The following is a 15,600-nucleotide window of genomic DNA, read 5'->3' as shown; positions in this document are numbered from 1 at the left end:
GTTGGTAAGTGGTACTGTCATTAAACACAAATCAACTGATGACACTAATTTATGACATCAGTGCTGGCTTGGTGAATAACCACTGGTCAGTAAGAGTGATGTGAAATGATCACGACTTGTGACTTTCTGCCGGCTTCCCCATGGAATTTGCTTATAGTCAGCTTTGAAGGTCACAAATGGTGATCACATGACTGAAGGATGCTGCAACCATCGTAAATGAATATAGGTTGCCAGGTGCCCAAATTGTGATCACATGAGTGTGGGGACAACACAATGGCTATAAGTTTTGTTTTTTAGTGCTGTTGTAAATTTAAAAAGGCACTGAACAAGTGGTCAGTATTGTTTTGCATACAGCAGATACTGAAAAAGCAGAGGTTGGCTGTAACTGTACAAAAGCATATTTCAAAACTTTCAATTTTAACTACCTGACAGAAATTACCATTGTCAGCACTTGCTATCCCAAGAGTTTGATAATTCTTGAAATAAAACCATTTCCTCTCCAAACTCACCTCATCTACAGACATGGTAGGATGGGGTGGGTGATTATAAATACGCTGAAAATAGCTGTTGGCTTCATCATCAATCTCTTTGCTAAAGTGCTGATTAGCCTCTGGCCATACCTGAGATAAGTCAGCTGTTGGAAAAGGCACATATTAATTAAGAACATGAAATGCTGGAAAATGCATTTATTTTATGGCGCCAAGTTAACAGAAGCCACCCTACATTGTTTCAACTGCCTCTATCAATCAGGGAAGTCACTGGGACCCAGCACACTGATTGGCAGAGGATGAAAGATGGTCATCTGATTCAAAAAGTCAACGTCTCCCAGATGCTCAGGATGCTCTAACTCAGAGAAGAGATTTGGGCAGAGGGTGAGAGCACAATGAAACAACCTTGGCAGGAAATATAAAGTAATTAATAGTTAATAGTTATGGGGGAGTTAAGTGCCCACAACAGATCTTGCAGATGTTCTTTACCCAAACTAGGTCACCTTATCAGTGCTAGGTCATTGTCATCATCGTTGTCATCATCATCATCATCATCATCATCATCATCATCACACTGATGTTGTGATCTAGTTTGGGTAATGAAATGTCTGCAAGAAAACAACCAAGCAGAGAGCACAAAAGACAGAGACATTTGGAACAAAGTACTGAGAGAAAAATAAGTGAAGTATTTGAAGAGGAGAATCAGTTTGTGTCCCAAACTGGACACAAAAGATACACATTTTGGAATGGGAGGAGGCTTTGAAGTATTTCTAGCAGGATTACCCTGTAATGGCTTTGTTTCCTATGCCACCCATCTGGTAAACTCGCAAGATTCGTTTTTCTCACCATGCACATGTATACACAACCCGAGCTAGACTGTTGCTTCTCTGTGTCATATTATATGTGGGTATATGCATAATTCTGTATGTATGTATGTATTTATCTCATATTTATGTAGTTTACACTGGAGGTGGTGAGCCTTTTCAGAGCTGAATGCAACGAAATTTCATTTTAATGTATGCCAATTAGTGTACATTCAAAGTGACAATATAGTGAATAATATAGTTATTATTCTATTCTTCTATTCTATTCTACATTGAAAGAACCGAACTGGAACAGTTTGTTAAGGAAATGGGAGGGTTAGGGTTCAAAAAGCAAGAACAGAGAGACTCTTAGCTTGCTAAAGGAAATTTTCAGAGCTGTAATTTCTTCTAAAGGGAGCGTTGCAAAGTACTGACTGAAAGGGTGTCCACAGCTATGCACCTGCCAGAGTCACTACTTTTATTATTCCAAGCATACATAGCACCATCCATCCCTGCAGCCTAAACCAAAAAAGCTGCAGATTGGTCAACAATCAAACATCATCATCACTTACAAGGTTTCACCTTACTCTGCTGGAATGTGGGCTGGTTCAGTCCTGATGTGTTCAGCTTTCTTGGAACAAATGGATCATTATTCACTGCAGGGAGGCCAAGGGTCCCAGTTCCGATACCCAGACTACCTGTTGTGAGACCACCTACTGAAAAAAAAATAATTATCTCTGACTTTAGAACAGTATAGTTATCCTTACCTTGAAAAGGCCAACAGTTGATTTGATATTTTATGTATTTTATATTTATTTATATTTCATATTTTTAACCGCCCAGCCCTAAAAGGCCTGGTGGCATAGTGGTTAGATTGCAGTATTGCAGGCAAATTCTGCCCAGTCAGGAGTTCGATCAAGGATGACTCAGCCTTCCATTCTTCTGAGGTAGATAAAATGAGGACTCAGATTGTTGGGGGCAATAGGCTGCCTCTATAAGCCACTCAGAGAGTGCTGTCAAAAACTATGGAGTGCTATATCTAAGTGCTATTGTTATTGCTGTTTCCCTTGATATAATGATGCAATGTGCAAAGGAGTGTTTGAATTATACAGCCCAAAGATTCTACTACCCTGAAAATATAAAGGGCACTGCAGAGGTCAATGATATAGTTTTGTAAATAATAATAATAATAATAATAATAATAATAATAATAATAATAATAATAATAATAATAATAATAATAAAAATAAAAATAACAACAACAACAACTCCAGCAAAGCTACAAAAAACTGCTACTCAGAACATCTTACATTTTAAGGAGATACCTTGTTGATACCTCGGATGCTGGCAGCAACCCGTGTCAGCCATTAATGCCAGTCAATTTGAATGTTCGGTTAACTGAGGTTCATGTTTAATGAATAAAAGTTTTATAATAATAATAAAGTTGGAAGGGACCTTGGAGGTCATCCAGTCCAACCCCCTGCTCAGGAAGGAAACCCTATACCATTTCAGATAAATGGCTGTCCAGTCTCTTCTTAAAAACTTCTAGTGTTGGAGCATTCACCACTTCTGGAGGCAGGTTGTTCCAATGATTAATTGTTCTGTCAGGAAGTTTCTTAGTTCTATGTGGCTTCTCTCCTTGACTAGTTTCCATCTGTTGCTTCTTGTCCTGCCTTCAGGTGCTTTGGAGAATAGCTCCCTCTTCTTTGTGGTAGCCCCTGAGATATTGGAAGACTACTATCATGTCACCCCTTGTTCTTCTCTTCATTAAGACTAGACATTCCCAATTCCAGCAACCAACCGTTCCTTATATGTTTTGGCCTCCAGTCCCCTGATCATCTTTGTTGCTCTTCTCTGTACTCTTTTCTAGAGTCTCAACATCTTTTTTTATATTGTGGTGACCAAAACTGGATACAGTATTCCAAGCGTGGCCTTACCAAGGCATTGTAAAGTGGTATTAATACTTCACATGTCAAACAGTACTAGTTATGCTGAAATAGTTTTGTCTATTTTGCATGTATTCAGATATGCATTATTGCAAATCCCTCCTTTTTCTTTTTGCTTTCACTTGCAAGTTCAGAACATTTGGGCTTTGGGAACAGGAAACAGTATCCTTTGATTCTTAGGAACAGAAGACTATATGTAGAGTTTCTGGGATACAGTTAAGAAAATGTAACAAAAACAGTTTCCCCTTAAGTGATAATGTCTGGCTCCAAAAGGAGGGTCAAGCAGAATATACTTCCAGCACCATTTCCTAATGAGCAGAAGCTTGTTTAATAAAACCATACCTGGAAGCTGCGAAGACAGCCCACCAATCCCACTAAAAGGTGTGTTCTGGTTTTGTGTGGAAAGCGGTGGAAATGCTTTTGCTGGTGACTGAGGAGTACTAAAAGCAGAACTCAAGTTTGGAGGAAATCCAGGCACACTCTGGGTATGAGGAACCGTTGGGCCACCTAAACTGAGAGATGCCATTCCAGCAGCAAGTGGATCAATCTGACAAGAATAAAACATTAAGGAAAACAAACCAGTTATTTATATATTTGTATCAAACGGTGTATCATCTTTATTTAGATCATACCTGCCAAAATCATTAACATTTTGCATCAGATCCTGACAGGATGTGTCTGTTCCTAACATAAGAAGAATCATTAAGATCAGATCCGAAAGCCCATCTCGAGTTGCTTTTGTTCCCCAAATGCCAACCATCAGGTTTGAAAAGCTAAAAAATCTGGAGTTTTGCTACAAAACTGGAAATGAGATGATATACAGAATGGCTCTCAAGACTAAAGGAAGTCTTATCCATTGAGACTAGACAGAGACAGGACATAAATATGCAACAAGCAGAGGTAGTCAGAAAGGTTAAGAGGAGAAATACATACAGCAGAACTATTGGGAGAAGGATAATGCCATAAGCCAAAGTGAATCTGGATTTGAAAGTGTACATACATTAAAGCATAGGTAAAGGACAGCTAGTGGAAAACAACGAGTTTGATGCAGCCTCGGTACTTATCAGCACAATAAATAAGAGTGAAGTCAAACATAGATCCATCAAAGATCCATCAAAGAGATGCTTTTGCAGAATTCTGCTGTTGGCTCTTTTAGATTATAAATTAACATGCAGGACAACTATCTTCCAACTGACCATAATGTTCAGTACTACAGCATGGCCTTATTGCAGATAGGTTTCTTAAAACATATGCCCAGACTATCTTTCATTCATTTTTTTCTTTTAATCAATAGCAGAGTCAAATACAGTATTTAGAAAATCAATAATGAAAGGGCACAGAAATCTACCTCTAAGTGCAGTCTTGGAGATGTTCCTTGCTTTTTCAAAGAGCAGTTCAGCTGAGAGCCAAAGAGCCTCCTATCACAAGCCTTTACAATCTAGCACTGATGCTTGGCCTGAGAAGCTGTAAAAGGCCAATCAGGTTCAAAGGTCGTGCTTAACCCACAAGGTAACATTCACCATGCAAAGAAAACAGGATGAACTGCTTTTGAATGAGGCTGAATTCTGCACACCAACAAACCAACAGGCAAAAGAACTATTACCTGCTTCTCTCACGCTGGCTACGTACCTGCACAGGGGAGATGGCATCCAGGCTGCTAGCACTGGGGGGACGTCCTTTGGGCATTACACCAGGCGGTGGCTGTCTGGCTTTGTTCACTACATTGCTGCAGTTGGCTACCATGGTGAGAATGGTTTCCGATAGCTCTTGCGATACACTTCTAATGCAGAAACCAAGTTATTTTTATTTAGAATTACCAGAAATTCAGTTTGTTCTAGCATTGTTCCAAGAACTGCATTTGGTCCTGGGTATAAGCCTGGCTAGATGGAAGGCTAGCAAATCCTCTATCTTAGAACTGGCTTGCCTGAGCTTAGATCTCTTTCTCCCAATGCATTCTAATATCCTCTTGAATAATTGAAAGACAAAAAGTTCAACATATTTTAACTGTTTTTCCACAGCAAGCAAGGGCTGAAGAATACGAAAGAATCCCAAAGATAGCTGATGAAGACTTGGTTGTCAGAGACTGAGATGCTGATTATGCCTGCATCTAGGAAGGGAATGATGGTATCGATGATTGCTTTTTCTTTTTTGAAAAGTTTTGTATGGCTACCCATCTTAGAGCACAACTCTGGGCTGCTCACAGCAAAACAACTATAAAATCATAAAACCAAAACTAAAAACCTGGTTCCTCAGTCATTCTTCCAGGATCCTCCAACAAACATGCCTAGGTATTCAACATTACCCCAGTTCCTGGGGGAACAAGCAGGGCTTGATAGCCTTCCAGAAGGCTAAAAGGGTGAGATTTGTTGGATGGCCAGGGTAAAGGTGTTCCACAAGGTGGGGCAGCCACGGAAAAGGCAGGTCCCCACAGATAGCAGCATGTCAGGGAAGGCACCTGGAGCTGATACCTTCTCTGGTCTAGTGGGATAGGCAGATCCTTTCAGGAAGAGGAAATCCAATAAATAGCCTGGTCTGTACCATGTAGGGCTTTAAAGGTGATAACCAGCACCTTGAATTGCATCTGGAAGGAAACTGGGAGCCAGTACAGCTTGCACAAAATGGGTATAACATAGGGGTAATTATTGCATGTGCTATTACATTCTGGACCAATTATACTTTCTCGGTGGTCTTCGAGCCCAATGCAGCTATCCAAGTGGGAGGTGACCAAGGCATGAGTGACCCCAAGAGAGGATACAATTGGAGTGAAATATGAATCTGTGCAAAGGCCCTAACTGCCATCTGCTCTTCAAGCAGGAGGGGTGAGTCTAGAATCCCTAATTGTGCACTACCTCAGTGCAACTGTGTTCAGAGTCAAAGATGATATAACACCAGGGGAGAGACAAAAACCCAAAGGACACAATGGTTGATGGTACTGAAAGCTGTAAAGAAAATAAAGAATGCCAGAATGATTGTACCACCCTATCCAGTCTTCCAAAGGTCATTTGCATGTACAACCAATGCCATGTTAGTACTGTAGTGTACCCCAGCCCGAATCCAGCATGAAAAGGGTCCAAATAACCTGCTTCCTCCGGGACCCTCTGTGGCTGACTGCCAACTCCCCCTCTCAACAATCTGTTCTAGAAATGAGTTTGAACTAAAGTTATCCAACACTGTTGAGTCCAAGGATGGCCTTCTGAGAAGGGAGCAAAGTAAGGCCTACTCCAAAAACAAGCCCTAGTTTTGGAGTGAGGCACACACTTAAAAATCAAGCTACGGCGGGGATAAGGGTGTGGATCTGCCCCACGTACCCACTTACCTTGCAGCCAGGCCTCTCCTTGCCGGCCCACTTCCTCTGCGGAGTCTTCTGCAGCCAGGCCTACATTTCTCAGTCACAGGCCTTTCTGGAAGGCTTCTGCAGCCAAGAACCAAGCTATGGATTCAATCCATAGCTCAGTTCTGCAAGACCTCTGCAGCCAAGAACCGACCTATGGATTGATTGTACTTGGCTGCATAGGCCTTCTAGAAAGGCCTGACTGCAAAATGCTGACCAGAATGCAACTGCAGAATGCAGCTGCTCCTTCGGCTGCAGAAGAAGTGGACCCTCTACGTAGCGCTATTGGTGCTGGAGGGGAGTAAGACATCCCCCGAAAATAAGACCCGGTGCCTCTTTTAGAGATGATGATGATGATGATGATGATGATAATGATAATAATAATAATAATAATACCACCACCACCACCACCACCCGGTCTTATTTTCGGGGAAACATGGTACCATCTCCTTCAAAAGTTGCTGATGGCACCCACTCAGATGAAGAGGCACCCAAAGTGCTATCTATGATTCTACATTTCTGGGAGATTACAGATTGATTAGAACAGATTCAGAGGGAAGCAACAAAGATGACAAGGGATCTAAGGATATGTCAAATCATGAAAGGCTGAAAAAACCTGGGTGGTCAGGCTGGAGAAAAGAAGATGATGTGAAGATATGATGAAACTACATTCATATACATAGTGGTCAAGAACTACCTTCTCCAGATACAGAGACCAGGTCCAAAATGACAAGTTGCATCTACATATAATTTGTTTAAATATAGGAAAACTTCCTGACTGTAAGGTGTGTAAAACACTGGAACAGTGTGCATGTTGTGGGTACTTCATCTCTATATGTTTTAAAGGAGAGGAGCATTAGCTGCATACAAGTCCTCCAAAGGTCATCTGCAAGTTTAACCAATGCTATCTCAGTACTGTACACTAGTACTGTAACCCCGACTGAAATGGATCCAATAATCCACCTGATCCAGGATCCTCTGAAGCTGAGCGGTAACAATCCTCTCAACAGCCTTTCTTTATAGGAAGTTTGGAGACTGGATGAAAGTTGTCTAACACGGTTGGGTCTACGGGTGGCCTCTTGAGAAGAGGCATACAGACAATTCAATCCACCTCAGCGTTTTACATGGAGGGAAATAATCTTGTAACTAAGCATGGTTACACTTAACTAGTACTTGATGGAAGTGCATGAAGAGACTCTAGGCTACAGACTAGACAGGGAAGAAAGCAGCAGTAAACCATTTCCATATTGCTGCCAAGAAAAATTACCCAAGAATCAAGGTTGAATCCATTTTGACCCTGTAATATGAAAATTCTAAACCTAGATCCCACATGAAATATACAAATAGAAGAAAAAAATTCTTTATTGGTTTAAGGAAAATTATATTTTGCATATAACAATGTTGAGGATTACGCATGTGTTCTATATTTAGAATTCATCTCTCTTTTCAACTTGCTATTTGTTCACAAAGTTCTTACTTCAACCGTATTGCCCAAGTCAACCTGTGGCTGAGCCACAGAATATTGCACTCTGAAGCTCCCCTCCTCTGCTTTAGCCCCTTATCAGACATCCTTTTAAAGAAGACCATGATTTGCTTACCCAGCACAAGCCTGAAGACAAGCTAGCATTGTTGCTAGGGTCTCTGGTGGAAGTTGAGCACTTTTGGGCTGGTCTTTCTCTGGAGCAAGACCACCCAAGATAGAGGGACATCTTCTCTTCAAGAAAGTCATACAAGCTTGGATGAAGGGCTCCTAGGAAGAAGAAGTGCAAAGCTGTATGAATTGCACATAGTATAAGCACAAAAATAACTTCATATTTATAAAAAATAATAAAGGCAGGATGTAAATAAATAAAAGTAGATAAGCATTGAGTGAGTTAAAGTTCAACACATTTAAGGCCATAGTCTGCACACACAAACAATAGGACACTTTAAAATAAGCAACTATTTTAATCAGAAAACAACTTGCAGAATGAATTAAGAAAAACCTTACTTACCCCATGCTCCCGAATTTTATCTGTGAGCCATTTGTCTAGTTTGAGGTATTCCCGCCGAGAGGCAAGGGCAGCAAGGTCAATAACAAAGGCAAATGGAGTACCATTCAGCAGCATAGACAATGCCTGAAGAAAAAGAAAGCTGCTAGACCATATGACAAGCTTGACCTCTCTAGTAGCCTTCCTATAGTGGTCCTGCAAATTCATTTCCACTGCAGAGCATTTGTGGTAGAAGAAAACAACATGTCTTTCCAGGTAGAAGTTCCTTGGGAACCCTAAGAATTAGCAGGGTGAAGGTAGGGTACACGGGAGAGAAGTGAACGGCCCCACGAAGGGAATGCCTGTGGAAAGGTGTCAGAAGCAGAAAACTAGTCCTCCTTCTCCTGGAAGACTGGCCTGAAACAATCTTCCTCTTCAGCATCACAACCAATAGTTTGTAAGTACCATCTCACAAACAACTAATTAATTAATTAGTGGAACAACTTGCCTCCAGAAGTTGTGGATGCCTCAACACTGGGAGTTTTTAAGAAGCGTCTTCAATGGTACAAGGGTTTCCACCCTGAGCAGGGGGTTGGACTAGAAGACCTCCAAGGTCTATTCTATTCTATTCTATTCTATTCTATTCTATTCTATTCTATTCTATTCTATTCTATTCTATTCTATTCTATTATTTCTATTTCTAATTCTAATTCTAATTCTGTTCCATTCTATTTCCTATTCCTACTCTATTCAACAACTAATGGACTAGAATGGGGAGGGGACAAACTGATGGCCCATGGGCCGGATGCATCATGTGCAGGCAACGCCTACCACTGTACAAAGGCAAAAAACGTCACGATATATCACGTGATGTGATTGAGTTTGACACCCATGGATTAGAAGATTTCCAAGGTCCCTTCCAGCTTACTCTGTTATTCTAATTATCCAGAACTGAGGTAGCTTGTTCACCTGTCAAACCCAACATCAATGCATTATACCTAGATGGTCTCACACAAACTGGGGAATAGGTTGGCTTGGGACCAGGTTAAGTGCAAGGCTGTCTCTCCCCAGCTGTACCTGATTAGATCTAGGAGGGTCATGCTCTGTATACAATCTACCTGGGAAGCAGACCCAAGATGAGATCTTTTCTGCTATGGCACTTTCCTTCTGGAACACCATTCCCCTGGAGAACATACTTACTCTGACCCTGCTGGCTTTCTGAAAGGATTTAAAGGCCTGGTTTTGTTACTGAACTTGGGCTAAGCTCAAATCATGGTTGTGGGTCCCCCCCCTTGATGCAATGTTTATTTCCTTTTTTGTTCTTCTTGTTCTTATCCTCTTTGGTATGTGGTCTATACACATACACAAAAGCTATGACTAACTAATATTATCAAGTCATTAGATAACAAATATTCAAGACATTCAGAGTAAAAATGTGCAGAAAACACAAAAATCTATTTAAACATAAGTAAATAGGTACATACATGTACAGATTTATAGCAATAGCAATAGCACATAGACTTATATATTGCTTCACAGTACTTTACAGCCCTCTCTAAGCAGTTTACAGAGTCAACATATTGCCCCCAACATATCTAGACCCTCATTTGACCAACCTTGGAAGGATGGAAGGCTGAGTCAACCTTGAGCCAGTGAGATTTGATAATAATAATAATAATAATAATAATAATAATAATAATAATAATAATAATAATAATAATAATAATAATAATAATAATAATAATATGAAGTTGGAAGGGACCTTGGAGGTCATCTAGTCCAACCCCCTGCTAAGGCAGGAAACCCTATACCATTTCAGGCAAATGGCTGTCCAGTCTCTTCTTAAAAACTTCCAGTGTTGGAGCATTCACCACTTCTGGAGGCAGGTTGTTCCACTGGTTAATTGTTCTAACTGTCAGGAAGTTTCTCCTTAGTTCTACATTGCTTCTGGCAATTGCTGGCAGTCAGCAGAATTAGCCTACAATATTACATTCTAACCACTCCGCCACCATGTCAATTAATATTACCTCACTATTATTTGTTAATAATCAGATAAAGTATAAAATCTATTAAAATTTAACAGAACTATGGTTCCTGCTCTGATGTTTCATTATTTTAAATTTGGCTGTGATTTTTCTAATCTAACAACCAAGGAACCTTGAAAGGTTTTACAGCATTTTAATTGCTAAAATTAAACAGATATGTTCCTTATTTTTAAATTTGGGATTCAATCTGTAAATAAATACAAAACACCTAACTCTGGAGAGCATTTAGTTACTTGTTTAGTAAATGACCCCAAAGTATTATGCCAAAAGGGTTCAGCATTAATGCCCAATGACTACAAATGTCCCAATAAATCTCCCACGGCAGTTCATTTAGTGAAGCTAATGTGCATCCATCTGATTTCCACAATTCCTGCCAAATTTGTTCCCTCTACACCAGGCATGTCAAACTCACGACGTCGCAACTTTTCCCCCATTGCCGGCAATGGGTTGGGCGTGGTTTTAGTATGATGCATCCGGCCTGTGGGCCAGCAGTTTGACTTGCCTGCTCTATAGATTTACCAAGATCAGTATCTCAAATTCTTTTAAATTGAGGGGAGGAGGATATCCTATTTCTAACTGCAATAATAATCTATACATTTTTAGATTGTTCCTTTTGGTTGCTCTAAAAAGTTGAAAAATAAAATAAAAATAATCTCAAAACCGTTGTTGAGGGGAAAATAGAAAGGCATGTTGGATACGTTCACTACCTTAGAGTTATTTGTAAAAATAATAAAGATGGGATAGAAACAAACATGTTTGAATTGCTGAAGCTTCAACATTTCTATTGTCAAAAAAAGATCTGAGCTGATATCAGAAGAACCACTGCAACTTAGCACCATTCACTACTCTTATTCAGAAGTTCCCTATTGTGAAAATCTTTTATCTGTAAAAATGGTATTCTCCCAAATATTCTCTTCAGTAGTCAGACCAGTGATTATCCTGATCTCTCTCTCTCTCTCTTTTCTCTCTCTTAAATTACAACTAATTTAACCAAACAAAAAAGGCTATTTCGTTGAATGTTTGATCATGCAGTTCAAAATAATAATTCAGAAACTTTTTCTGTAAAATACGTTTTAGCAACATATATCGACTCTACTCAGCAGTTTTTTTTATCATAAAAATTCAGTATATATTTGAAGGGGAAATACCACTAGCCACTATTTCTATGGCACTTTCTCTAAAGTTGACAGTCAAATATCTACTTGAATTAGAACTCTCAATGATGGCCAATTCTTGTCTGAAGACTAATATATCCCCATGAAGCAATTTTACAGCCTATATAATCCTAAATTACAAAGACTGAGTTCTGGAAAAATTATATACCATAATCTTATTAAATGATCCCAAAGATGGTTATTACCACACAACTGTTATCAAGACTTATTATGCATTACATAACTTTTTAATATAATGTATAAAAACCAGCTTGCCAGAGTTGTATTGTGGTTAAGGCACTACCGTGTTTCCTTGAAAGTAAGACCCTGTCTTACTTTCTTTTGGGCTCTGAAATAAGCAGAAGGTTTTATTTTATTTTTGGGGAGGGCTTACTTTTTTGCTGGTACCGGAACCAGTAGGCCCCAAGTGCGCAGGATGGGGCAGGGCCTGTGCATGGGGTGGAGAAGCAACACGGTAGCAAGAGCTTGGTGGCGGAGCAGGTACGGTACTGGTGTGGCTGTGGAGGGTGGCGGCAGAAAGGGCGCTGAGCTTGGTGCTGGGTGAGTTGGACCAGATTTTCTGTGCGACAGCTGGAGTGCCACCCCACTGCTGGCCTGTCAGGGCCCTTTGCCAGCGGCTGCCGATGGAAACAGCTACCGCCGGCCCTGCCCTCTCCGTCCCACTGCCAGCTTGCCTGCCGCTGCAACAAACCAAACCCTCGTCGAGCCCTAGCCTCTGCCCACCCTGCATGCTGGCCCTACTGCTGCTGGGACATTTTTCGGCCGTGTCGGGTGCTGTGCAGTATAAAGTGGCTGCCTGTGCTGCTGGCCTCATGGGGCTCTTTGCCCTCCTGGCCGTGCTGCTCTGGGCTGTCCTGCTCCTGCCTGGTGCAGCGTAAGTCAGCCCAGATCTTCTGTAAGACTGCCTGAGCACCCCCTTCCCGCCGGCTTGCCAGGGCCTTTCACTAGCGGCCGCCAGTAAAACACCACCCACGCCTCTGCCTTTGGGCTGGTGAGTGCCGCCAGCCTGCACGTCTATTCAGTGCTGCAGGCGCCAGGCTAAAGGCTGAACCTGGCATTCTTTGGGTCCTGGCGGGTGCTGCACCTCTCATACTGGCTGGCTGCTTTTGGCCTCTACAACCTTCTGCCTGGCAGGCGGTTGCCATCACCATGAGGTAAGGAGGCGAAGCAGGTGGCGTGGTGGTGGTGGATTTGCTTCCCTCCGCCTGTAGGACACACTTCAGCCGCGCAGGGTGTCTGAAGCCAAAGCCGCACACCCCCGCCCAGATGCCCTCGCCTCCCCAAGCGTTTTTTTTTACTAACCTGCCTTTCAGCTACATTGTGTTTCTTCGTTCACTTCTGAGCCTTCACTGAGATCTCACAAATTAGAAAGTCTGATTGAACTTTTCTTTCTTTTTGTCTCACAAACATGTGCCAAAGGTGGAAGATGATTCGGCGGGAGCAGCAGGTAGAGGCGCAGCACCTGCCAAGGCCTGAAGAGAGCCAGCTTCAGCCCTTAGCCTGGCACCTGCAGTATCGAATAGGCATGCAGGTGGGCGGCACTCACTAACCCAAAGGCAGAGGTGTGGGTGGCACGGTTTTACCAGCGGCTGGTGGCGAAGGGCCCTGGCTGGCCAGCAGGGGGTGCTCCAGAGAACACACAGAAGATCTGGGCCGACTTGCCCTGCACCAGGCAGTAGCAGCCCAGCCCAGCAGCCAAGGCAGGAGGGCAGAGCAAATCCAAGGCAGGAGGGCAGAGCCCTGTGAAGACACCAGCACGGGCAGCCACTTGGCAGCTGCATGGCACCCGATGTAGCCAATAAATACTCCAGCAGCAGTAGGGCCAGGAGGGAGGGTGTGCGGAGGCCTGGGCTTGCCAAGGGTTTGGTTTGTTGTGGCCGCAGGCAAGCAGGCAGTGGGACGGAGAGGGCGGGACCGGTGGGCAAAGGCCCTGGCAGGCCGGAGGGGGGAGCCCTCCAGCAGCCGCATGTAAGATCTGGGCCGACATGCCCCACCCCGCATTAGGATTTACTTTCGGGGGAGGGCTTATATTAGGCCCACCCCTCGAAAATTAGCTGGGGCTTACTTTTTAACTAGGGTTTACTTTCAGGGAAGCACGGTAGACTAGAAACCAGGAGACCATGAGTTCTAATCCCACCTTTGGAAGCAGACAATGGAGAACCACTTCTGAAATCTTGCTAAGATTAGTCCAGACGGTCCCCACTCAAAGGAGCATACACACACACACACACACACACACACACACACACACACACATACACACACACACACACACATATACATATATATACATATATACATATATACATATATACATACATACATACATACATACATACATACATACATACATACATATATACCTTGCTAGGCCCCAAACATGGGGCAAATCTTTATTTCCTGTTTTCAGCCTATCTTGAAGGCCATCGAACAGGCTGTAGTCACACCGGACAGTTCATATATTTGTGTAAATTACTAACAAAGAATTAAGGGAGACTGAAATGCATTTCTGACTCATTAGTCTTCATCAGTCAGCCTTTGTTAGTAATTTACACAAATATATGAACTGTCCGGTGTGACTACAGCCTGTTCGATGGCCTTCAAGATAGGCTGAAAACAGGAAATAAAGATTTGCCCCATGTTTGGGGACTAGCAAGGTAATCTAAATAGTTAACATTTGACACATATCTCCCCTTGCAGAAAGCTAACAGAGCGAGAGAGATCCTGTGGCTCAAGAGGTAAATACACTGCCTAATGTGCAATCAGCCCAGGTTCGAATCTCAGAAGGGTATGGCTGACTGATGAAGACTAATGAGTCAGAAATGCATTTCAGTCTCCCTTAATTCTTTGTTAGTATTACACACACACACACACACACACACACACATATGACAAATGCTTAATTCTGTTAGCAATTTAAAATTTACACACACACACACACACACACACACACACACACACACACACACACACACACACACACACACATACATACATACATACATACATATATATATATATATATATATATATATATATATATATATATATATATATATATATATATATATATATATATATATATATATATATATATATATATATATATATATATATATATAAATTAAAAAACATGTTTCTCCTCCTGGACCAGAACTGTATGTTTGGCACAAACACTAGTAATCCCAAATAGAATCAACACAAAAAATAGACTCACCTTCAGGTCTTGGGCCACATCTAGAATACGTGATAATTTTGCTTGGTCATATTGTTCTCCTCTCATGTACCATTCTGCCATGGCATGCATGATGAGTTGACGAATTGAAGGGGACTGGCCCTAAGAAAATACTTAAATGTTAGTCTACTCGCATAATTATTTAGTTGTTAGTTTGGTGACAGAAACCAGATCCTTGCTCCTTTATAATACTGTGGCACTGATATTAAATATGTTTCAACTGGATTTATGCCCAGGGCCACAGTAATATCAAGGCACAAGCCTGAGATCACTAACTCCAAGTCACCACTACATTGCCTTCCTCTATTCATCTCCCAATCTCAAAGCAGGAAGGGAACTGTCCATGGGGATTCTCAGTCATCCAGGTTATGGTTGTCCCAAAAAGACTTTCTTGGGCTTTCCCCCCCCCCCTTGAAAACGTTTTGCTTCTCACCCAAGAACAAAGAAGCTTCTTGGATGAGAAACAAAACATTTTCAAAGAAAAAAACAAGAAAGTCCAGTAGCCTTTTGGAAAAGCATCTTTGGGACAGAAAGGGAACTACTTCCCATTTCTGATCCAGGTTTCTTAAATGGGCAACTCTGGCAACACACATGAAAATCTACCACT

General features: G+C 41.8%; 1 protein-coding gene across 5 annotated transcripts in view; it reads right to left on the bottom strand.

The window, feature by feature from the left end:
• CNOT1 (CCR4-NOT transcription complex subunit 1) overlaps positions 1-15,600 on the bottom strand; it is a 148,032-nt gene that overhangs the window by 59,848 nt on the left and 72,584 nt on the right. For 4 of the 5 annotated variants that reach the window (XM_081336113.1, XM_081336115.1, XM_081336117.1 and 1 more), the window contains exons 14-20: positions 14,976-15,095; positions 8,563-8,685; positions 8,167-8,318; positions 4,867-5,017; positions 3,580-3,784; positions 1,864-2,007; positions 510-634 (exon numbers count right to left, since the gene is read on the bottom strand). In XM_081336113.1, the coding sequence (XP_081192239.1) occupies positions 510-634; positions 1,864-2,007; positions 3,580-3,784; positions 4,867-5,017; positions 8,167-8,318; positions 8,563-8,685; positions 14,976-15,095 (1,020 nt within the window). The remainder of the gene's footprint in view (positions 1-509; positions 635-1,863; positions 2,008-3,579; positions 3,785-4,866; positions 5,018-8,166; positions 8,319-8,562; positions 8,686-14,975; positions 15,096-15,600) is intronic. The other variant, XM_081336114.1, reaches the window with a different exon arrangement.

This window comes from Vipera berus (genome assembly GCF_964194415.1).
Source record: "Vipera berus genome assembly, chromosome: 10".
NCBI lineage: Eukaryota > Metazoa > Chordata > Lepidosauria > Squamata > Viperidae > Vipera > Vipera berus.
This window is presented reverse-complemented; position numbering and strand designations above follow the sequence as displayed.